This window comes from Pholis gunnellus (assembly GCF_910591455.1).
Source record: "Pholis gunnellus genome assembly, chromosome: 19".
NCBI lineage: Eukaryota > Metazoa > Chordata > Actinopteri > Perciformes > Pholidae > Pholis > Pholis gunnellus.
In genome coordinates, this window is record NC_136546.1 from 80,415 (window position 1) to 106,401 (window position 25,987).

The following is a 25,987-nucleotide window of genomic DNA, read 5'->3' on the forward strand; positions in this document are numbered from 1 at the left end:
TAAAGACTCTGTCAATCAAAACCAAGCTTCTATCCCCGCGCTACTGAGACTCTAACGCGTCTAAAATGATGTCATTCTTTAAAATGGACCAATCGTAGGCTGTCTGATCTCCCAACACACGCATGAAGACTGGAGCTCAGATGAGAATCATCCATGGTTTACAGCCTTAGAGAGGATTCTGGCTCTCAAAATGATGCCAAACTGCTGGATTTGGATTTGTTGAACAATATTATTGATAAAACAAGTGAAATATATAGTTATATAGTATATAAAAGTACAATGGAACAGCTGGAACACCTGGTTCCAAAATGATGACCTTGACTAAATTCTCCGTACTAAAACCTCTAACTATTTTATTCTTTACTCATTCAAAGCCACATTTTTTTAGAGACTCCTGACCTGTTTTGCTATGATTTGGGAGAGTTTTTAGGCTAGCCAGGACCTCATAAAAAAAATATTAACAGTAAAATTGCTTTTTTTTCAGGCAAACCTGACAATTTTCAATTTGAGCTGTGTACCATCTTCATTTACTTATTAACCAGTAACATAGACACAATATTTACCCATCTGAACAGATCTCACAAGTGTTTCTGTTATCAAAAAAAAGAAATTATTCAAATAGACCTTGTAGTTAGAGATTTACACTCTCTTGAGTATGGGTATGCAATTTTTGAGCAGAGGCCTAAAAATAGGCCTAGGGTTCAAGAGGTTGATTAATCTATTTATTCATTTTGTTGATGTAGAAATTCAAATTTTCATATACCGAATCTAAAATAACTGAAATTATGCAATTCAGTATGCACCATGTGCATTTTCTTACTATATAGAACACCCCCAGGTTGCTAAAACAACCAAATCCCAAGAAAAATATATAATAGACATGACCTCATCATCCTCACTAACAGCTACAGTCTGTCTCTCAATTCTGACTTTCTTACTATGTCTGTAGCACTTACCCCAAAGCCAAATTGTTCATACTGAAGATATAAAATGGCTCACAAATATATAGTTTCATTTAAAAAACTAAATTCTCAGCAAATTCCTGAAGCAGCTGAAATCTTTTTTGCAAACATAACTCAAACAGGAATACATTTGTTGGGAACTCTTTACAATGTCAGATTGATAAATATTAGGGTTACGGTTAGTCCTCACTAAACTTACATTATCTGTTTTAACCCCCAACCCCCCCGAGTCACCAGTGCAGCAGTCCCCATGCCTCAGAAAGAGGTCACAGAAAAGTCAAAGCTTTGATATGAAAGAGGGCTAAGGAGACCTGTAGGTGCTCTTACCGAGTTCACTGGTGTTGTCACCACAATGAGAGACGTGTCCCCCACTGGACGGTCCCGGGGTGCCCACAGAAGGCGTGGAGTGGGCGTCATCCATGTCTCTCCAGGACGCTGGGTTCTGAGAGGTCAGGGAGAGGGCCGCACACCAGGGGACAGGAGATAAGGAAACAGAGGAGAAGAAGAGAGAAGAGAGCAAAAAATAGATGAGGAAGGTCCGGTAGGTCCAGTATGAGGTCCATTATGTGGTTTCCCAAAGACACAAAGACAGCTGGGTGAAATGATTAGCATATGTAGTAAGGCAGTAACCAAGTTGTAAAAAATATGAGTCTAGAAAAACATTACCATCCTGACCAAGAGGGAGGTTTAAATATAGTTGCAGAATGAGGAGCAGCAAGAGTTTAGAGAACACTTCAGTAACCCTGCAGCATGCGGACCCTCCTGTGTCCTGGCTGTTTCTGTGACTTGAGTTAGGGAGAAGACCTGTATTTATTGGGCAGATTGGCCTCGCCACTCAGACAGCCATAAGGCCAAACCAAACAGCAGATCTCCCTCTTCAGTCTCTCTGCGTCAGCTGTTTGCCGGATGGTGATCAGATGAAGAGCTCAGCAGATGACAACAAGAAGAGCGGGGACAAAGGCGCAGTGTGAACGAGCCCTCTCAATGACGGCCCCTCTTTTCTTATCCAGCCACCCAATTATTACAACTCCTGAGTACACACGGCTACTCAAAGAGGCGCCATGTGTTTCTGCGTTTATCAACCTAATGAAGGTCTCATTTCCCAACCACCCCATCTGTTAAAACCCAATTAACCGGAATGGAGTGGAGTGCAGCCAAGACTGAGAATCATAAACAGATGAAAATAATTCTTTATGTTTACCTTAGTTGCTCTTTTCCTGTCACTGTTATCCAGAGGACTCACTGTAAAGACTGGTTAAATTCCTACACCAAATGACCACTAGCAGCAAATATAAGATCAAAATGTACACAAGCTTTATGTTTTTCTTAAACATGGCAAATATAGGGAATGAAGGATGTTTGTTGAGCAAAATTAGGTCAAACTGGGCATTATGAAAACATTAATAAACTGCCAGCTCGGCTATTGTAACAAAAAGGCCTATTTCCCACAGATGCATGACTCTGCAAGGTTTGACTTCAAGTTAACATACAGTATCTATCACTTGTCTTCAAGTATTCAAAATAACACGGGTTGAATGCAGATGATCATTTTGGGAATTAGCCTAAATCCTACATAAAGGAATACTGTCTGTGACTTACTGTTGATATGTATAACTATATGTCATGTAAAACTTGTCAGCTACATATTGGTCTAACTTTCACCCTGCCACATCTGTCACAAATTAAACAGATTCATATGGAGGTATAGTCTACAAAACTGACTTTAGGTTTTGGGATTGATTTTGGGTTAAACAGATCTATCAAAGTGCCTAAGTGTTCAAAGCGCTGACCATGTGTAGTAACATCATCATTTTGATTGAGACCACAGATCTTCATTGAATGCCGTCTTTCTCCCATCAACTCTCAAACTCACCAATAAAGGAAAATGCCTAGTTTGAGTATCGCCTGATAGTAAAAGTTTCACAATGATTTTACTGAACCAAACTGAAATGTAGATGCTAATGATGGTCTGAATGCTATTTCAGATGCGTTTTCATCCTTTGAGAATAAACAAGGAAAGAAAACCTGGTTTTAGAGTTGTTCTTTGTGATGAGAAAATGGTCTCAAATTGTAAGGTGTACTTTTTTTCCATTAACGATGCTAATAGAGATAAGTATAAATATGTTCACAGTGCAGTTTCTTTTAACTTTAGAATGTTGAAAAGGAAAATGTCCCTCAATAAAACTTGCAAAAAAGTTGTTCAAAATTGGAACCTCATGGAATAAAATCATACTGCTAGATTTCCGCTTGCTTTGAGGAGATAAAATGTTAGGACTCTATAAATCAGGTCAGCAATCAGGAAATTCAGTCCAACCCAACGCTGTGAGCGTGTCAGTGGAATGCAGAAACCCAACCAGTCCAACAAACCAAACATCGAATCAAATGGCACAAGCATGCCTTTAAACTCATAAACTGCTTTTAGCCCTTGTGAATGATAAACAGATTGTGGTACACTCAGTGGTTAAGATGCATGTACGTTACACAGCTGTGCATGTCTTCGTACCCACAGGACAGCAGCACATCCATTATGCAGCAGGCATTACAGCAGGAGAGTGTCCTGTCACATCAACTGGTGGCCTCACACACAGACACACACACAAACACGTCAACTGTGTTTTGTTGCTTAAGAAGGAAGCGTATTAAGAACTGTATTCTCAAGAGCAATTCATGAAATCAATTAAGTCAATACCAATATTTTTCACGGCTGACAATATTTTGTGCTATTCATATTTTGTATATATTACCAGTGAACATTTTAATGAATTCATTTTTTTGCAAGGAAAAAATAACACTTAAACAACATTTCTCATGACCCCATGAGTTGCACATTTGTAAATACAGAAAATAGGACTTATTTACAACCTGTATACAATATATTCATATCAATATATATATATATACTATATTGCTTCTTGAGGGTCCCATTTGTGGAAACAACAAGCTCCTAAATGTTGAGAAGTTAAATGTAGGTCATGCATTAGGACACCACTGAAACACTAACACAACGGCTGAGTTTACGGTGAACAATTCATGGAGGAACTTCCTTCATATCCAAAGGAAATGATAGTTGAGTGCTCTCTGACATGAAAAAGAATCAGTTAATCTCAGGAGTAAGTAAATGGCAAATGGACTGTACTTGTACAGCTCTTTTCTAGTCTTCCAACCACTCAAAACACTTTAAAACTACATGTCATCATCCACCCATTCATACCCATTCATACTCTGATGACAGGAGCTACCAAGCAAGGTGCCACCTGCCCATCAGAACTATCTAACATTCATACACCGCAGGAACAGCTACGGGAGCAATTTTGGGAGTGTCTTGCCCAAGGACACATCAACATGGACTAGAGGAGCCGGGGATCGAACCGCCAATACTCTGATTGAAGGACGACCCTGTTTAAACACTGAGCCACAGTAAGGAGTAAATCTGTTTTCTGCGCACAGTCCAAATTGATTTGTTGTAGTAATGTGTCAATAGACACATCATTACAACACTGCTGCTGCTACACTGTAACTCTAAATCACTTCAACATCTGAATTTGCTTCTTTGTAAATGAACACAGGTGCCAAAAATAGGCTGTGTAAAGCACACTACAGGGGGGCCACCTAACAAAGAGCCCCTGCACTCTAGCTATACAAATCCTATTGGCTGATAACACCAGGCTGATTGAGGCTAAAGCCCAACAGCAAACAAAACCCTTTCAGCTGCACTTTGTGCTATGAAGATCATCTTCATCACGTCTGACTATTTTTCTTCATAAATCAATAGATAAATAAAGTTAAAAAGACTACTTTACAGACAAAATATGATTTAAATAACAAATATCAACAGTCCATATTGTTATTAGCAGAAGAGAGGAGAAATGGCAGAGCGTACACATCCAGATGGAAAAAAGAAATAAAAAAATTGGTAGACAAGGACGGAGTGACGTTTAGGCAAAGATGTGAGTCTATGTAGTATGATTTATATTATGAAGTAGGCTACATTTCTCTTCATCATAATTGTAGGTTGATTTTATTTAAAAGAACCCTCTTTTAATATTTCAGAGGTGGGAGAAGTACTCAGGAAGTAAGTAAGAAAAGGTAGTAATGCTACACTTTATTCAAATATTCTGTTACATGTAAAAGTCCTGCATTCAAAATATTACTGAAGAAAAATGTATTAAGATCAAAATAAAGTTAAAGTATTAGAAGTAAAAGTACTCACTATGCAGGCTAATATATATTATGTTATTGTATTATAATAATGTTGCAGTAATGTGTACATCACTTTAATGTTGCAGCTGGTAAAGGTATTGTAAGCTATTATGTTGAGTATGTTAAGAAGCAGGGTTCCTGTATATGTGTGGGTGCTTTTATTGTGAAGGAGGAGACGGAAGGAGAGAGGGCGTGAAAGAAGTGTGGGAGTGTGATTAAAGTGGCTGCCGTCTTGGCGCTGAATACGGAGCTCGTGGTTCTTGTATTATTCTTATTATCCTCCCATATATGCGCAACGTAAACCCTCGGCTACAGTATGCTCATTTTGATGACTTTAATGGGTTGTTTAATCTATAATAATATAATAATGTATTACAGTGCGTGTATATATTCTGTATTATTAATCTGAATGTATGTAAAGTAAAGCTGTCAGATAAATGAAGTGCAGTAAAAAGATAATATTTCCCTCGAAGAAGGTAGAAGGGTAAACTAGCATAATTCCACTTTTAGTCAATGATAACAGTTTGAAAGTGAAGTATTCTGTTTCTACTCAATATAATTCTAATTGCTCCAAACTACTAATATTTGTAAAATCCATCCATCCATCCATCCATTTTCCTCCGCTTATCCGGGGTCGGGTCGTGGTGGCAGCTAGCCAAGCAGGCTGACCCAGACTTCCCTCTCGCCCGCAACATTGAAGCTCATACTGGGTGATCCCGAGGCGTTCCCAGGCCAGCTGGGAGATATAATCCCTCCAGCGTGTGTTCTGGGTCTTCCCCGGGGTCTCCTCCCAGTTGGACGTGCCCGGAAAACCTCCAGTGGGAGGCATCCAGGAGGCATCCTGATTAGATGCCCGAACCACCTCAGCTGACTCCTTTCGACGCGAAGGAGTAGCGGCTCGACTCCAAGCTCCCTCCTGATGTCCGAGCTCCTTACCCTATCTCTAAGGCTGAGCCCGGCCACCCTACGGAGGAAACTCATTTCGGCCGCTTGTACCCGCGACCTTGTCCTTTCGGTCACGACCCAGAGTTCGTGACCATAGGTGAGGGTAGGAACGTAGACCGACTGGTAAATTGAGAGCTTTGCCTTCCGACTCAGCTCTCTCTTCACCAAGACGGTCCGGTGCAGCGCCTGCTTTACTGCTGCAGCCGCACCGATCCGCCTGTCGATCTCCCGCTCCATCTTACCCTCACTCGTGAACAAGACCCCGAGATACTTGAACTCCTTCACTTGAGGTAGGCACTCCGTCCCCACCTGGAGGGAGCAACCCAACGGTTTCCGGCAGAGCACCATGGCCTCAGATTTGGAGGTGCTAACTCTCATCCCCGCCGCTTCACATTCGGCTGAAAACCGCCCCAGTGAATGCTGGAGGTCACGATCCGATATTTGTAAAATCAAAATTCATAATTCATCTGGAAAGTACAGTTTTTGAGGTACACACTTCATTTTTGCAATGATTAAGACATGCACTTTGAATGTAATAGAGGTGCCAGAGTGCATAAAAAAGCATACAAATATTGCTTATTCATAAAAAAAGAAATCCCCCCCCCATAGAGGTGAGGGCTAATACCTGAATGTCCTAAAATGCTGCAAACATGTCATGTCATTATACAGACAACACCACCAAACCCTGACCAAAACTGACAATTTGTCATCTGTTTTTTCAAATGCATATTCTTTAATCAGTTTAAAGGCCTTTTGTGAACAGGCTAAAGTAGTTTAACTCTATCCTGTCAGATTCACTCACGTGCATTGTCAGTAACGAAAATATATTTAAATGACAGGGAAAAGGAAGGCTCCTGTTGATGAATGCATTGGTCTAAAGCAGCAATTCGTTTTTGCCTGATGAACTCATAAATCCTCTTGGACCCGAGCGTGCCCAAAAGGTCTCCGTTCGGTTCCGAATGTCGCAGAATGGACTTTTCATAAAGAAATAAATAAAAGATTTATTTTTTTTTTTCGAAAAAAGTCTCCTTAATTTAATCATGTTAACCATTTTACACACTGCAAACACCATTATAAACTATTCTACTAACTAACTAAGAAGATCCGCCACAATATCGTGTATTTGATGCCACAGAAGGCAAGCCAACAACTCAGAGAATGCTTCGGACACTGGGGCCTTTGCTTCCCCCTTAGCATATCACACAGCTAACTGGACTAGCATTTCACCACAGAGTTCAACGGTATCATCCAAATTACTTTCTGCCAAAGCGTTCAGGAGTTACACAAGCCACAGAAAGCACAACTCCCACACTGCGAAATATTAGAACTGTATCATACCGTGAGTCAGTTTTCAGGACGAAAACGGTGAAATCCCAAATTATTCCTTATTTGTAATGTGTTCGTCTGCTAAGTGTGTACGTCTGGAACTTAAAATGGCATTTCTCCGTTCATCTGAGCCAAAATGGTGGTCAGAATGCCGCGGCGAATCATACAGGGGCTTGGGGCTTGGGGGCTGACCGCTGCACGGATTTTGAGTTTTATTGGCTGAAAATTCTGTCAATCACTTAATGGAACACCAGTGTGTTCCAAATAAGCACCCAGTTGTAACGAGTGGTCACATGACAAGATCCGCCCGGCAGAGCCTGAGCAAGGGCTCCAGACAAAGACAGAGACGAGGAAAATGCATCTAGGAAAGATATGAGAGGTCAAAATGGGTCAGAATGATGCCAAAATGACGCCAAACAGCTCTGTTAGGATAGATTGTACAATATGAGTGATAAACAAAGTCAAATATAGTGAAATATATAGTTAAATAGTATATAAAAGTACAATGGAACAGCTGCAAATTCTGGTTCGAAAATGAGAATTTGGCATGTTTTTTTTTAGATAAACACCTATAACTGGGGTTTGCTTCACTTTATTTACATTACATCTTTTTGTGAGGCACCTGCACCCTTTGTGCTATGAATTGGGAATGTTTTTAGTCTAGCCAGGGCCTCATTTAATAAATTACAGTGCTTTTTCTTCAGACGAACCTGGGAATTTCCCTTGTTTGCTGTGTTCAGTCTTCAGCTACTATTAACCAGTAACATATACACAATATTTACTCATCTCATCAAATCTCACAATCCCTAGTGTTATTCAAGCATCAAGATTTTTAAAATAGACCTTGTAGTTACAGAATTGTAGTCTCTTTTGTATGGGTTACAATTTTCGAGAAGAGGCCTAAAAAAGGGCTGAGGGTCCAAGAGGTTATTAAAATTAAGCATAGCCTTCCTCACATGTCCTCTTCTCAGATTGTTTTATTCAATCGTTTTAGAGGTCTGAAGAGGTAAAACTTTCCAGTATATTACTCTAAAATGAAAGGATAAGAGAAAAATCTGAAGAAAACCCAGAATATTATCAAAACAGGTTTGGTCAAAGTTATTGGACACTTCGCTGGGTCCCAAACTCCAGTTGGGTAAACAGTTGTCTACAGCATACAGCAGCTTTTACCCACTTGTGGGTAAACAACCGCGAGGCAAACTTTTTAACAATGGGAATAATAGGAGTTCACGGTGAGCAGGTATCTGCAAGCACCTCTCATCTCATCTCTCTTAAATCTGAAGAAAATAATGATTCTGGCGATGAAAGAAAACCTTCTTGTGCTGCACATTGAGGTTGTCCTGTCTATGAAGCAGGCGGGTTGACTCACATGATCTGCGAGGTTGGTGGAGGATCCGGAGAGGTCGTCGAAATCCGACTTGCAGACGTCTCGCTCCTCTATGACCAGGTCGATGGGCATTTTGCCTTTTAGGCAGCTGATGTACCGGTGGCAGAAGTTATCACAGAGCTCATGAACCTGCGAACGCAGCCTTTCATTTAGATTATCCGAGTTTGGGTCGAGCACCAGAATAATCAAAACATAGTTTATTAATATAAACAATTACAGTGTCGGTAAATGTGTCAATTGGATCTGCCACTCATCCATAATTCATATATACTGTGCAGCCTACCTTCTCTAATTCCAGCAGATGAAATCGAAGGACTTGGATCGCTTGAATCATCTATAAACAAATACATTTTAAATCACCCCTCCCGAAAATACATGATAAGAGAACAATATGATTTCAGAGACGCCCAGGGTTCCATAATGATAACGACTGTGTGCATTTGCTAATTACCAACGTAATACAAATATTGTTCTTGTATTACAAAAAGGAATGTGGTATTGAGGTATAAGGTTGCCCCGGGCAAGTGTGGGACCTCGCGTTGCGGGCGGACAGCATCACATCGCATAAAACAGCTGAGAATTAAATGAGAAAAAAAGGTGAGAAAGAAAGGGAAGGAAGTGCTCACCAAGTTATCCAGCTCTGGGTTGGAAGAAAATAGAGGTTTCTCTGCGCGGATCTGAGGAGGGGACGAAAATGAAATGCATCAGTTGGTGTTTTCAAGTTGATGTATTTGTCTTGCTTCTTGTCCAACATGGCTTCATTACTTATTTGATCCTACCTGTTTTGCAAATACGGCTATGTCTTCATTGAAGGAGTCCGAGGAGCAGACGTCTCCGCCCGCCACCCCGGGCTCTCTGGGCGTGCAGGTCGCCAGCTCACACTTCTCGAACACCAGAGCCAGCAGTGGGAATAAAGGGTGGCTGCAACACAGGCAGAGACAGGCCCATTTAGTTCTTGTTAGGCCTGTACATGAACTATCGCCTACAGCACATCAAAGCAGCGACAGATAACATTTCACATTTAGCTTGGTGAGTTTAACAACAGAATACCATTCTGTAATCTGCGACAAATATTGATTTATTCCTCCTTACTTCAAGAGAACAACTGCGCCGCTGCAGTGAGATTATTTCATCTGTTTCCAAAACCAACAACATGTTCAGAGATTTGAATCAGTTATCTGGGCAACTGAGGAATTTAGTGTCGTTTCAAGAAGCAAAAAAAAAAGAGAGAGATCGAAAATTACTGTAGGCTACTGGCCTATTAGTTCTGAGGTTTTAAAAAAAAGATAATTAGATTTTTTACTTAATTTCTGCTCTCTGTTTAATTTAAATAAAATGAGCGTTTGTCTTTTCATGTTTAGGCCTCCAATTTGTTTCTATCTTCTCATAACACAAATCTGCTCAAAATAATAATAATAGTAATAATAATAATAATAATAATAAAACGGTTATTCATAATATTGTTATTATAGGCCTATCCATACCCGTAGATTTGGTCCTTGTCTCTCTTTAGTGCATCGTTGACGGCGCTGCCCATGCTGCTCGGCATGATGTTGTGCGGCGCGTGTGCTCCATAGTGCTGCGTCGGGTGCGGGGGCGGCCCATGGTTCAGGTGGTGGACCTGGGGCAGGGGCCGTGGGGCATGCGGGTCTCCGTACATGGACGTGGGGATTCCGACTCCATCCATCGCTCCTCCGTAATGAGCCAGCTCGTCGTACTGGGTGAAAGTTGAGGATGACATTAGGATAATGTGTTTATTGTATTTAGTGGGACTCTAGGCATTAGACCTGGTTTCATGTAAAAACTGGCACATTCATATATTATATAAAACCACTCGCTCAATTAGGTTTTTGCTAGAAATTCACATCATATGGTTTATGTACGTTTATAATAATAACTTTGTGCAATTTCATTAATCACAATTTAAACAATAATTTGTCAAATTAGATTTACCCTTTGCGCCATCTCCGTGCGCAATTTCCAGAGGTGTAAGCTAAATACAAGTTTGGTGTTGATGAGTAGTTAAATCGATGATTTTTAAATCCAAGAGGGAATTATAATCCTGTACTGTTTTGTGGCATGGAGCAAATCGATAATTACGCAAAGTGATCAAAAACAGTCTCTGTCCTCTGTTGTCAAAAGACGCTCAACAGGCAAACTGGTTTTCTGTGGTTCTTCAACGGGAGGACAAATACTAATCTGTCTGATGTGAGAGTCTAATGTTAGTTCTGGGCATCAGTAGTCCATTTCACAGGAATGCTCTGACGGTCCGCGGCCAGTCCTCTGCACTCAGTGTGTCCTCGTGTCCATGTCTCTGCGCGACACGCTCACTGTCTGCAGGTCTGCGAGGGAGCCGCGTATAGGACTGCTGTGTGATCTGCACGACACACTAATGACGGAACGGAACGGGGAGCAGGGAGGGTGCATCCAGCCCCTGACTGCTGACAAGTTACTTTATTGTTAAACGTTGTTTTCCGGTCATTACTTTCAAAATAAACTCGTTGACTAAACGACCTTAGTGATCCCACAGCATAAAGGGTTGATTCAGTGGATTTCTTTTTGCTACATGCATCATTCATAAGGTAAAATATACATTGCATGGAACTCGTGTTCTTTGTATTTGTCTGCCTTTGTCTGATGCCAGACATATATAATGGCTCATTTACTATACCAAAAAAGCAATAATGTTAATTTGCGTTTTTTTCACGCATTTATTGAAAAATAACTTATGCTTTACACTAGCCACTGCTGACAGTTTTATAAAGCATATTTCGATTTAAATGTAGTGTTTTTGCCTGCCTGCCTTCCGACCATACATTTATTTCAATTTATTAGTACATAATCATGTAATTTACATGGTTATGTTATTGTTGCACGAACAATGTGCTGACTTCTCAAATCAATTCAAACTTTCAAAAAATGTTTTATGTATAATTATATACATAGACATTTGACCCACAATAGAGATTGGCCATGGTGTTTGGATTAGCTAACTGACTGAAGCTAGTTCTGTATACTCTAAACAGCCTGGAAGACCGAAAACTCATTTAAAACACGTAGACAATAGCATGCCTTGGGAAACAGATGATCATTGAGGAAAAGCTTTTGAACTGTTTTAGGAACATCTGAATTGATCCATTAAATAAGCCACAGACTCATCATGTCAGACATGGACTGCGAATACAAATATAAGCCCAACATGATCAAAATGTATTTGTCTACTGTCTGTTCAATTCTCTCAATAAAGTTCAGTATTGATGCTTTTATTTTGAAGACAACCTCCCCCATATGAATAAACGAGAACTGGAGTCAGACACCAACGGATTTTAGCTTAGTTGGAGGCCAGGTGAACTGTCCGAATATATTCAAGTTCCAACAGACAAAGTCCAAAAAGGCAAAGTCCGAAAAAGACAAAGTCCAAACCCTGGAACGTGGCGGAAACAAACCTGGTACACGGAGCGCACACACAGGGAAGCAACTAAACGATCCGACAAAACAACAGGGAAGCAGGGGAGTTTATATAAGAGGGGTTGACAGAGGGAAAACCCAGGGGCAGGTGATTGGGCACAGGTGTAGTGAATGAGGAAAATCAGGAAACAGACACAGAGACACAGGCGGGAGCCGGGAGGAGACCAGGGGCGGAGCTACAGAGACAGAGAAACAGAGACACAGAGACAGAGACACAAAGGGGGCAAAGCCTAAACCGTGACAGAAACAGCAGTATTGTTGAGCATTGCTGTTTTGTTTTTGCCCTGTAATTGTAATTTTGGTCACCTTTTGTATTCTTTTCCTTAAGGATAGGTGAGTGTAAGAGTGCCATGGAATCATCGACCTATGAAATACCTACATTGTTTATGTCAGCTGCCTCTTATTTATTCACCCTTCAGTGATTTAAGTCTGTTCATGAAGTCACAGACTCTCCATGCAGCTCTCTATGAAACCTGTCTGTCACATTTTGCTGGACCCAACAGCCTTATATCTTTTGTGCTCATTCATGACTGTATGCTCAAGGACCTCTCGTGTTTTCAGTGATTCACTCTTGATTTGAAAATGATGGTCCACTTATTTCATTGACTGTTTTATGCCGTCATTGACTATACTGACTCCTCATTACTTAACCTGCAGTAGGGGACACAAATGACTGATAACTGCGTCAGTTTGGATAATTGTTTCAGCTACCAATTTCTAATAGTTCCTCTCTTGATTTGTGCGCCAAAGTAAGACAATTGCATGGTCAACTTTTCATTGACTACTATTTTACAACACTGCGTTGCGCAAAGAAATGCAGTTGTAGTCCAATTTTGCTATAAGAAACACACACAAAAAGCTAAATAATATACTAATGAGAGAATAGATGATGAATTTAGGAGTTTAACAGCCAGAGAAAAGAAGCTGTTCTGAAGTCTGGTGGTACGGCAGCAGGGTGAGCAGGCTGTGGCTGGGTGGGTATTGTCTCTTTGCAGGCTCATCTTCTCACCAATAAAGTGCCAGAGTGCTAGGTTTACCAGTCAATTTCATGGGGGGACTTCGTTGAATGCAGAGCTGAAATCAACAAACAACATTCTGATGTAGGTATTGTTATTTTCCAGATGAGTGAGGGCTGAGTGGAGAGCAGTGGAGATGGCATCCTCTGTGGATCTGTTGGCTCTGTATGCAAACTGGTGAGGATCCAGGCTGGCTGGGAAGTTGTTTTTGAACCAGTTTCTCAAAGCACTTCATGCCACAGGGTGGTAGTCATTTAGACTGGACACTGCAGACTTTTTATGTACAGGAACAATGGTAGCTGTCTTGAAGCAGGTAGGAACACTCTCCTGTGAAAGTGATTTGTTGAACATGTCAGTGATGACATCAGTTAGCTGGTTGTTACATGTTCTTAGACAGGACCAGGGATGTTATCAGGCCCAGCAGCTTTTATTATGAATGTATTTCTCCAAAGTCATATTACACTGGTTGGCGAATGGTCTGCATAAAGGCGTAATTTCAACATATTTAATGTTTTAGCTAAAATGCCATGGAGAACTATAGACTGTGTGCTGCCAACTAGAAGCTTCCATTGTAATGGGAGCACTTTTGTCCATTAAAGTAAAATAAGAAAGTGTGCTTCCTGCTGTAACACAGCTCAGACTGCTTCTACTACTTTGATGGTAGCACCGGTCTAGACACTCACTCATCACAGGGACTTGCGGAGCAAAGTGAACGAGCTTTATACATATACATACTTTGTAAGTACTTGCACTTCTGTTTTCAAAATTGCAAACCGAAATTAGCACCATAAGTATAATGTTATGATACTCACGATGCAGGCTAGTCTGTTAGCTTGTAGTGTTAGCATGTTAGCTTGTAGCAAACTGCAGCATGGACCAACACTAAACATAAGCATTTTTGTAATGTTAGCAACTGGCTTTTCGGGCTGTTGCTCTATCTCAACGTTATAAACTTGAGTTTTCAGGCCATTTCACATCTAAAATACACTTCAGAAAGCAAGTGGGGCTACATACAGTTTGAATGGGGAGGAAGTAAATACAACATCATTGCTTGTTGACCTCAGGGAAGTGAAGAAAAGTGTGGTCGTAATGATATTCCAACCGGATCTCAATGGAAGGCATATAAATAGCACAACATTTGAGACATTTCAGCATTTCATTATTACCATTTTATACTTTTCACGTGTCATTTAATGCCACATTGTTACTCTGAAATTGTTGCTTTGAGTGGTCAGAAGACTAGGAAGGCGCTATTCAAATGAAAGTCCATTTACCATTTACCATCCTTTAAAGTTAACTTTAGAAGTGATACAGATCTGACATAATGACAATATCGGAACATTAATGCATACATTCCAGTGCCCTCTATAATAACTCCACTATTTCAGAATGAAATCCAAGTCCAAGTTATTTGGAATAATTTTGAATTGTATTTTGTAATTTTTTTGTAATTTTGTAATTGTATTGAAATGTATTAAAGAATATATATAAATCTGTAATACAATCACAATCAAATTTAAATATTAAATCATGTAATCATCCACATGGACTTTTATTTTCCTTCATCAGTTTCTTCTTTATTTAAACTATTGAAGCATTTGCTTAAAAAGCAGAATATTTCAAGCATGTTCTCTTTTCCAGAAGAAATATCTTACACACTTTCTTTTGATATGCCCTGTCTGTGAATTATTAAAGGCATATATTTGAATTATAAATACACTAACTATAAGGAAACAGGCAAAACATGCACAATGCCCCAGGCTACAGCTCTCCTCATCGCATATCATTTCCATGTAGTCACTCTCGGTTTCCTCCTCTCTCTGCTTTCTCCTTCTTTATGTTTACCTCCCCCTCTCTCCCCTCCTCAGCACACATCCTCCCACCACCCGGCCCAGCCAATGTGATCTGAATGGAGGCTGATTCAGGTTGTCAGGCCCTGTCCTAAATGTAATAAATTACCATTGAGCCCGGGAATAGTGCATCTCTCCCGACACATCACCAGAGAAGGGGCCTGTGCACCACCATCCTTGACCTCGTCTTCTATCCCCCACGCCTAACACACACACACACACACACACACACACACACACACACACACACACACACACACACACACACACACACACACACACACACACACACACACACACACACACACTCCTTGCCTGTCCAATTTCACATCTACACCCCCTTCCCCTCCATCGTCAGCCAGCCCTGGTCCGGCTGACTCTGTCACCCTTCATCCTGTGCCCCAGTGAGAATCATTAGCATTGTCAGAACTGGCTGGGAAAGGAGGCTAGCAGAGACCTGAGTGGAGGTGTGTGTGTGTGTGTGTGTGTGTGTGTGTGTGTGTGTGTGTGGGTGTGTGTGGGGAGGGTATGCAAGTATGCATAGATGAGTATTTGCATTAAGGTACTGCTTTATGCACAAATGTGTGTGTTTTCTAGAGTGGCTTTGAGTGTCAGGGAGGATTGTTGTGTGTGTGTGTGTGTGTGTGTGTGTGTGTGTGTTTGTTTGGTTAACATAGAGCAATAACAGTTAGCTGGTGATGCATGCAGATAGAGGTAGCCTTGGTGAGGGGTTCTGATCAATGAAGTGGCAGTTCTTGGCAATTGCTGAGTGGAGTTGCTGTGTGAGTTGGGCTGTGATGGTGAAATGTGCAGAAATGGTGCAATAATGTGTAAAATCCACATACACTATGCTATTCTTGCAATTATAGTTCACAAACTCAACAGATCCCATTTTTGTATTCACTTACTTACACTGTGGTTGTATGCTGTGTGTGTTTGATGCATACATTTGCACATATTTCTTGTATTTCTCATTCCTTGTTTCTTGTTTTTGTTATTTACTTGTATTATCTTATATGCTATATTCTGCAGTAAGAGTAAGAGCAAGTAAGAGCAACTGTAATGCACAAATTTCCCCCTGGGGATCAGTTTTTCTGATTCTTTTGTGAGGAGGTTTTCCATTGGTCTGTTTTGGATCCGTTTTGGATGATTGCAGGGAAAAGTTAAAGTGAGCACACTTAAAATCACCAATAACAATGTTGAAGCAGGATGTGGGTCCGTAAACCGGGATGGATATTTGAAAAGGACATTTTACTGTTCACCTCCGTTTTCTCTCTCTCATATGTTTGTCTAACCTCTTGGTCTGTTTCCAAACTGTTTGAACAGGTTGTGTTTCTTGACTCGTGTTTCTTGACTTCATTTTAGTGATGTTGCCATGTTCCGAGATCTCAGCAAAGGAGATATTCCTTTGACCCCAGTCTCTGTTCAAAGATGGTTTCTGGTATCAGATATGAATGTCGTCCTTGAACTTTCCTGGTCCTCGTCAGTCCTCCTCTAGTCCTCCTCCTGACCCCTCAACTCTTCACAGTGAGATGATGCCTAAGAGCATACTTGACAGGGGTTTGGATACCTAAACTTGCCATCTGCACGTAAGCTTCTAAAGATGTGCCACTGTAGCTTCGATCATAATTCATCAAATTTAGCACCAGTCCTCCCAATGTGCAGCATTAACCTAGCCATGACACAATCTGATGATCATTAGCCTGCTATGATCAAGCGGCAACCTCCTGTGCTGAGAAATTAAGCCTACATGGAAGTGCCAAAAACTGTAGTTCTTCAAACTACCAGTTGAGGCTGGCTCCAAAAGTGAATCAATCCCCATAGACCTCCATGTGAAAATGGCCGAGTTTACAGCAGAAATAAACAAGTTTACAGCCTGGTACAAAAATAATGTTGGCCTCTAGAGGTGATATCTAGTTCATGACAACTGTATGGGGGTGAATTTTCATACAAAAAGGTTCAGGGTTTGGCATAATTGAAGGCGTGGCAGTTTCACTAGCTGCCTGTTGTGCTATACGTAAGCTCCACCAACAATCCACCTCATTGCCTATCTTTAGATTCTGGCTGTGTTGTCAGTGCTAAGATGATGATAACCGGAGCCGCCCACTATGAGCTTCACAGCGGCTCCTCACAAACCTAGGTGAGGTCACAGACACCACAGTCTATGGTTATGATGTGCCTTCACCTGCAGTACATGTGCATACCTCTTGGAGTTAAACACAGTAATTGTTGAGCTTTGAAGAAAGGTTGTCATTTCTACAAACCATAAATCAAAGCTTACATATTATAAATCTCTCTATGCAGCTCATACACACCATTAATCTTTCTGATATTAATTTCTCTGCATGCTAATATTCATTAGACTACATACTCCGTCTACACCCCTGAAAATCTAAAGTAACATGTAAATGTATAGTCTGTCTATTACGTTATGTTTTTTTTTTCTTTAATTCAACAAGGCTTTGATTACAAATAGGATTTCCATAAATATTCCTTCAACAGTACAGCTAGATACATTTTTCTCTGCTCTTTTGTATTCATTCATTAATTCAATTTTCGGATCATGTTTTTCATAAATGAACTTTTACTTTTATCGAAATAATATTTATCCAATGTCTGAACTTTTGTTTATTAATTATTGTGAATCCAAATCTCACTGATTTCCATCTTGAGCTTATTTTACCTATCTATTACGTTTATTCTTCAACACTGTATAGACCTAAGCATGTAGGTTTTGCATTTCCTATGATTCAAACCAGATAGTGAATAGAAAAAATGAACTCCTATTGAGACATTATAAGGAAAAGAAACATCAGTAAGAATCCATGACAAAGCCTTTGAAGGGAGTCAGGGGAGATGAGAAGTCAAACAATGTGCAGAGGTTATTATTTACTGCTCAAGTCAGAGCCTGTGATTGCTTTGTCTTGCACCCATGGGTCACTGATCACTGTGTGGAAGCTGAGACATGAGAGAAGACCCACAATGAGCCTGTTTGTGTGTTCCCCTCTAATGATTAGCCTGTCATTGTTGAGTGGTGCGCCAAGGTGGCAGACTAGACCGGAGCCCCCTCAAGTCCTCATTCTGTGTGCATCTGTATGTGTGTGTATTCATGCGAGTGTGTGGCTGAATGAGAATGAGATGCCCAGACTCGTGTGCATGTGTGTGTGTACTCTTCCCCCAGTCTGGGCCTCAGTATTAATGAGCCCAGATTTCATTTCCGATGAGCGATTATTTGACTCTTCATTTGGCTAAGATTTATGACGAGGCCCTATATCTGTAGCCTCCAGCACTGCTCTAGTCTTTAATAATGGGAAATGAACACATTAATCACCCTGTAGCAGTCAGCCACAGAAAGCACAGGAGCACCAACCAATCTACATCACTGGACGAAAGAGAATATCACCTCATATTCATTTAAAAGCCTTATCTAGTACATGGTGGTAGGAAAAATTACCTGTCTAATTGATTATGATTGAACATGCTAAAAATTGGACAAGAGTCACCCACACAATGACACACACGCATATACTTGTGGTCATCCTGTGATCAAAGCCCTGGACAAAGCTCAGCCTGATTGCCTGGTTAGTTTACCAGCCAAGGACGGATACACATGGTTACCACAACAAACCCACAGGTTTACCCAGGGAGGAGCAGGGCCTCTGACTACAAAACCCCATGAGTCACATGAGTACTTATCACTAACCACACCTGATGCTGGTGGAGCCACCTGAACAAAAGATTACAGGTAGAGCTGCCTTTTCATTGCTTTCATCTATCAGGAGCTACAGAAACCCTGCTTGTGGAATCATAATGATTTCACAAGCACACAGATTACATGAAGTGCCAGCATAATGGCCCGATCTGAATCCTGCAAACATGTTTAGATAAGCCTTCCTTTAAAGCATTAATGCATGACATTCTTTGATGATTCTCACTATCATAGGTCTTGTAAAAGAGAAACCCTAATATGTTAAAATGTTTTGTTAAAATAACAAAGCACATATCAGTGCTTCCTGTAGCACTGGAATCTTAAAATGTCCATCCTGGTTGATCTGGTGACGCCTGTGGTTATTGTGTGTGAGTGTGTGTGTATTTACACATATAGTGACACATTTATATATTTAAAATATCTTCACTTCATGCTGTTATGGCACTGAAATTTCATAAAGTCAAGACTTAATGTATAATTCACAATAATTTGTTCACTGTATGTTTTTGCTTTTTGTTGAAGGCATGAAAGGAACCCAATGAAGAAAAATAGGTCTCATTGCTGCATGCCTGGGAGAAGTGCAGTTCATTTCTCCCAGGCATGCATAATGATTCATCATCTCTGTGTCATTCCTTTATATTACTCATATTTTGCCTCCAGTTCAGTTCTCATGATATAAATTACAAGCAAATAAAAAACACAAAAGTTCTAAGTCCTCTTCCTTCATTATTGTTGGGCCCTGCTCTGTACTGTCACTAAAGATCTGGTTGTCCTTAACCATTTAAAGCACTGGAGTGTGTGTGCATATGTGCTTGTGTGTGTGTATGTGTTTTTACATTCCCTTGGGCATTGTGGACAGAAGCCAGCTTGCTCATTATGTCTCCTTTGGAGGATTTCAATTGTTTAAACAGGACAAAGACACACAGACCATGGTATGTGGCAGAGAGCATATATATATATATATATATATATATATATATATATATATATATATATATATATATATATATATACATACACACACAATGTAGATATGTTCATTCTGCAGGACACTGTTATTGCCTTGCTTTTTCTATAATTCTCAGATATTGTCATTTATCCTCGGTAGAGAAAATATTTCTGTATCTAAAACAAAAGTGTTTCATTATTCACAGGATGTGTTTAAATCTAAGATCAACTAGATTCAAAATGAAGCTGTCATTTTTTGTGCAACATCAAGCTTGTCCATGTGACTTTATTAGACATAGTTACTTCATGTTGTAAAATTGTTCTTTTACAGACACAGCCATTCACTTTGGACAATTTGCTAATTTAGGGTGATACCAAACTATAAATGCCATAGATAACTCCTGGGAACAATAATAGATTTTTGACTGGTTAATCATATTTCTAAAGAAAAGAGCAGTAAATGTCATTGGCTCAAAGAAACATACTTAAAAGCTCATAATCGTTTTGCAGCCTCTGGCACAGAGCCGGGCATACATTTTGTGCTATCACAATCTGACTTCTGCCTTGCATCTTAATGGGACGGATGTACTGTATGACTGCAGCCCGGCTACACTGTAGGCTGGATAAGCTCCCTGCTAGTTAAGCTGGTAACACCCATTCTCTGGCTATACAGCCAAACATCCCCATCTACTGGACGTATGACAATACCAATAGTAGTCAGATATTAAGTTCTGCTGCTGCAGTTGACTAACATTCTTAGTCAAAAATCAAACTTGTGAACAGCTTCAACTGTAGGAATGGAAGCGTAATAAGTGGTACATAAAACTAAAATAATAATAGAATAACAAATATGTAACTATACAAGATCATATGGAGACAAAAATGAGTGTTAAAAATAGTGAGCAGAATCAGCAACATATATATATATATAGAAGTGGTGGGCCGTCAGGTCTTCTCTGCTGGCCTAGACAGAATCACAAAGTTATAGCTATTTTATAATTTAATAATTGTTCATAAATACACTACATGTATTGTAATTTTTTTCACATTATCTTATTTTCTCATTGCACAGCTACCGTCTTCCTCAGTTGCTCTGCTTCCAGTGCAGCTTGTTTTTAGTAGAGCTTTTATCCAATCAGATTTCACCTCTGTGTCTCTAGGTAAGAAGAGAGGCTCCAGGCCTGCAGACTCACAAGTGAATCCATGTGCAGTTTAAGTGAATGGGGACGATATTGTTGATTGTCATATTCTTCAACCAATCAGATCTTTAGTTTGACATGTTGGGCGTATTCTTTGACGTGTCAGAGCCTGCTAGCTGGCCTAGTCATACGTGATTGGTCAGTGGGATAGCGTGACATGTTGGGCAGTGACAATGCCAATATCTGCTGCCTCTGTGGAGCGGACATTTTAAGCCTCAAACGCATTAAAACGTATTCAAGAAATACAACTGGGGAGGCTCGACTGTCATCATTGGCATCCATGAATCGAGAAGGACTTCTTACTGGAACTTAAACGCACGGATGTACTGAACAACTGTGAGATTAAACTCTTTATTAACAAAGAAAGGAGGATGGACTTTGTTTTTAAATAGTGAACAGCAGCTTTGGTAAGTGAACTGCTTTTGTTTGTACATCCGCAGTAGCTTTAATATGCTTGTTTATATATTATTATTTGTACAACTTGTTTCTATGAAGATGGATTTTTGTTTCGTTTAATATGTGATAGGAACCATTGTTATGTCCAATGTTTTGTGATTTGTGATATTAGGTTTTAGAAATACAATTGAATTGAACTGCAGTGAATATAGAAACTTCGAAAGTGAAAATTTAAATAAAATTAAAATACTTATATAGGCAGTCAACTTCGACAAGTTCTGCTGCAGCGGCTATTTAAGTTACGGTATTTATTAATGCAGAACATTAAAGGATTTTAATGCGTTAATACAACACTCTTAGATGTTGGACATACCTTTATGGAAATGTCAATAAGAAGAGTTACGAGTGGGCTGCTGTACTTTTTAAATGCAAACATTTTGAAAAGACGACATAATGCACTGGTAAAGCTACCTAGCTAGGCTCTGTGCTAAAATAACCCGCTGTTCTTTTGTAGTGAGCTGTAGAGGGCCAATTGTATGACTGACCATTATATATTCTGCTCGTATCCAGATAATAAATGGATGAACAAGCCTCCTGCTCATCCTTTTCCACCTAACGCAGAGTCCAGGGGTTGCAACAACTTACATCCGTGTCTGATGGAGCTGCCCTGTGAGCATCAGTGCCTATCGATACCAAAAGGAGCAATGCAGCAGGCCTCATGCTGCTGCCTCACTGCTTATGGTAGTGACAGATGGCCTAATTTGATAAATAGGAAGCAGTATCACTGTCCAGTCATGTGTCACTGTTTGCACAAGCATAAATGATAAATGATAAACATGTTAACATGCATAGATGGAGTTGGAGGAGATGCCCTCAGCTTAGGACAGATACAGGAGATCACTGCAATAGGACTTTATAATAAATCACCTCTGGCCAAATCATTCACACAACTATAACACTGTTACACTGTTGTTTGTTTGGTTCAATCTTGCACTGTTGTTTAGTTAGTTTATTTTATTGTATATATTGTGCATTTTTATATTTAATATGTTTACTCTGTTATTTGTATTGCTTTGCTTTAAAATTTCCCTGCACCTATAACTGCTGCTGTATCAAAAAGTATCTATCTATCTATCTATCTAGTGTGTATGTGTGTGTTTTCTCAAGGCTTTTTATCTTCGTTGATATTTTTATTGACACCTATTTATTATACGTAATCTATTGTTTTTCATAAAAGTGTACTTGGGACAGAAATATCCAACAGGTAACACATAACTGTGCCTGCTGGTGGAAACCTTTACTGTGCATCTCCTGTACTATCTGTGCATGTTTTCAGCACAGACAAAGATGGAGCTGCACTTTAGTAACTGACTATATTGAGTCCTTGAGTCTAATTGTTGTGGGGAAAGTGATTGGGGTTCCACGTTTATTTAAAGTGTTACATTGGGGTTGGCAATAGTTAAGAGACATAGCACTACAGCACAAGGTTTAAGTTTAGGCTCAGCTCACTATATTATTGTAATATTATTGTAACTGTATTGTATTGCATTAGTGCAATTTGAATGGCTTTATATTGTTAGTTTTAATACAATTATTGCTGCAATGTCAAGGAAAGCAGACCAACAAATTTCTCTTGTACTGGAAATTGAGATGTAACAATAAAGACATTTTGAATCTCAAATCTTCACACAACTGCAAATGAAATCCAAATTTAGTAAAACTATTTAATCATTTAACTCGGGGATAAATATCAATGTAACCATTCTAGAATTCATCAATGGTGATGGAAAGGCATCACTCTCCAGAAGTCCAGTCAATGTTCAAGAAATCAGAGTTCAGAAAATGTAGTTCTATTATTTGTCCACCAAGTGGTGGTAAAACATGAAGCTCAACACAGAAAGATCAATTTGGAAAAATTGAATGTCTACCATTGATGCTTTCATTATAATGATCATTATATTCTATCCACTGCTGCTGCTGTTATTAGTAGTTGTGATTTTTCCATCTGCCTACTTTCATTAATGAATAATGTCTGACATATGCATTGAATGTGTTGTAAGTCTGTTATGTTGTTCATTCTGTACACATGACATCTATCACACTTCTATCCATCCTGAGAGAGGATCCTCCACTGTTGCTCTCTCTCAGGTCTCTTCCTTTGTTCTTCCTGTTCTGATGTGAGGGTCCTGGAACAGAGGATGTTGTATGTTGTACAGATTGTAAAACCCTCTGAGGCAAATTCGAAATTTTGGGCTGTACAAATAAATCTAAATAAATTCAATCAGTAATTATACTTTATATTGCATTTTCTAATTGACTATTTATTAATGTGTTTTATATCATTTTTGAAATCACTGCTGGGTAAAGGCCCTATGGAAAGCTTATTATCCACAAATACTGATGAAACTACTTAACAATGAAGAAAATGGATGAAAAGAAAAAAAGTATGTACACGAGTGGAAAGAAAAAAACTAAATAAATGTGCAAATCAACAGAAAAAGTGGGCATAACACTGCAGAATGAAGAGCTGGAGAATGTTGAGCAAAGGAATAGAATAGAGCAGTTATTATTATTTTATAATTACAGTTTCTGCTATTGGGGGAGATTAAAGGGCATGCAGGTCTCACTTTTGCTTTTAGTCATATTCAATGTCCACAATTAAACTTAAAAAAACAGTCAATTGTTTTTCAGCTAACATGAGCTTTCATGACTCAGACTGGGTGCTGGAACAGTACGATTAAGCTATAAAGGTTGTATTATGGGTTGTATATTGAATTGAATCCAACCAACAACAACATCAAAATATTGTTTGTTGATTTCAGCTCAGCCTTCAACACAATCTCCCCCATGAAACTGGCTTGAGTACCTTACTCTGCAATTAAACTTTCAGCCAAACTTCCTCTGGGGCTGTGTGATCAGCCAGCCCCCTCCAGTTCGCACTGTACTCCACCCCAAACATGAAGGGCACTCTGCTGTGAAATTTGCACGACATGGGGCCGATTATAAAACAAGGAGACTTCCTATAGGCCTCGCAAATGGATGCTGTACTTGGTTGTTCACCTCTACATTTTTGTAACTGTATGCACGTGGCACACGTGATCAGAGCTTTTCAAACGTGACCGTCCCAAATATTCACTGATAAAAGCACTATTAACATGTCTGTGGAGTCAACAAAGATGGCCAATTTGCTTTAGAAACATGATTCATAAAAAAATAAACTAAAAAAAATCTACATTTCAGTATATTTTGCAAGCCAAATCAAATTGTTTACAGGATATTCATCCTTCGTTTCTTTATAATGCATTTAATACTTGAAATCTTTCTTTACCTTGTATAAAGGTGATAAAGTAGTCAATGAATATGAGATATGATTTTACAGTTAATTACAATTCCTCCTTGGCTTTATGGAGGTTGGTTTATTGCATTTACACTCGTTTTCTTCCTGCTTCTTCACAGTACATTTTGTTAGTACTCCCTCTGGAATTTCTGAGAATAATGCAATGAACAATTGTGGTGAAGCCTGACTGGAGTGGCTTCTGAAGTGGTAGGAGGCAGACACGAGAGACTTTGTTCCAATAACAAAAGGTGTTTTATTTACAAAGGTGCCCTGCTACACAAACATATATCAAACAAACCAACCGTTAACTTAGCGTACTGAATAAACTCAACTCATCATAAAGTAACATAATCACCTGCACACAGCTACACACTGATCTTCTCTCCCCTGTTCAGTCAAAGTCATCTCCTTATATAGAGCCTCCTATCAGCAGGATCTAATTCCTACCATAAGTGCAGGTGACACTGATTACCTACACATACTCTCCCCCCCCCCCCCCCATACTCGGTCTGATCCAATGACATCACGGATGACATCATCCAGTGTATAAATAGAGGCAATGGTTGGGTGCCTTCCCCTTTAGCCTCTGGAACACATGGTGGGTATGATAAACAAACAATAGACAAGCATGGTTAGATTTATAGATGAATGTAATATGGGGACAAATGGTGTGTTCTCACCCATTTTGTCCCAACAATGCATTGAGTATAAACGCCTTTTTACATGCTCAGAGCTCAGGTGCCATCTGCAGAGGTTCGCGATGCGGTGCCACGTGAGAGTATAAAAAAGCTTTAAGTGCTGCTTAAGGAAGTTATCCGTCTCCATCCGGCTGATTTTTCTCAACAAGAGTGATTCAACTACCACACATCAAATATGAATTGTGAATTGAGTTTTATTTCCCAGAGCTGTGGATATTGTCATTTCTTTCACTGTTTGAGAGTAGCTGATGAACTGAACGCTTATAGTTTTTGTAGGTATTAAGGATTTTTGCAGTTTATTCCCAATTGTCATACTTGTTATGACTTTTGAATCACATATATTTCTCCCACCTTGTCTGATGATGAAAGTGAATCTGTGCATGAACTGCTTTCTGCTCCTACACACCAGAGGTCAGTGAATATTACAAGGGCTGGTGCTGCTCTTTTAGCCACACATACTGTCTCCAGTGCTGTGAAGATTGACATTGCACCTGTTTTTAAAGGGGATGGGACTGAATCTTTCACAAATTGGTTTTTGAAGTAGCA

At 39.7% G+C, this 25,987-nt stretch overlaps 1 protein-coding gene across 1 annotated transcript in view; it reads right to left on the minus strand.

Annotated features, from left to right (window-relative positions):
* meis2b (Meis homeobox 2b) overlaps positions 1–10,878 on the minus strand; it is a 34,398-nt gene extending 23,520 nt beyond the window's left edge. The window contains exons 1-7 of the mRNA XM_079180875.1: positions 10,774–10,878; positions 10,305–10,537; positions 9,600–9,741; positions 9,447–9,497; positions 9,104–9,154; positions 8,803–8,949; positions 1,290–1,404 (exon numbers count right to left, since the gene is read on the minus strand). Coding sequence (XP_079037001.1) covers positions 1,290–1,404; positions 8,803–8,949; positions 9,104–9,154; positions 9,447–9,497; positions 9,600–9,741; positions 10,305–10,537; positions 10,774–10,785 — 751 coding nt within the window. The 5' untranslated portion in view covers positions 10,786–10,878. The remainder of the gene's footprint in view (positions 1–1,289; positions 1,405–8,802; positions 8,950–9,103; positions 9,155–9,446; positions 9,498–9,599; positions 9,742–10,304; positions 10,538–10,773) is intronic.
* Between the last annotated feature and the right edge of the window lie 15,109 nt (positions 10,879–25,987).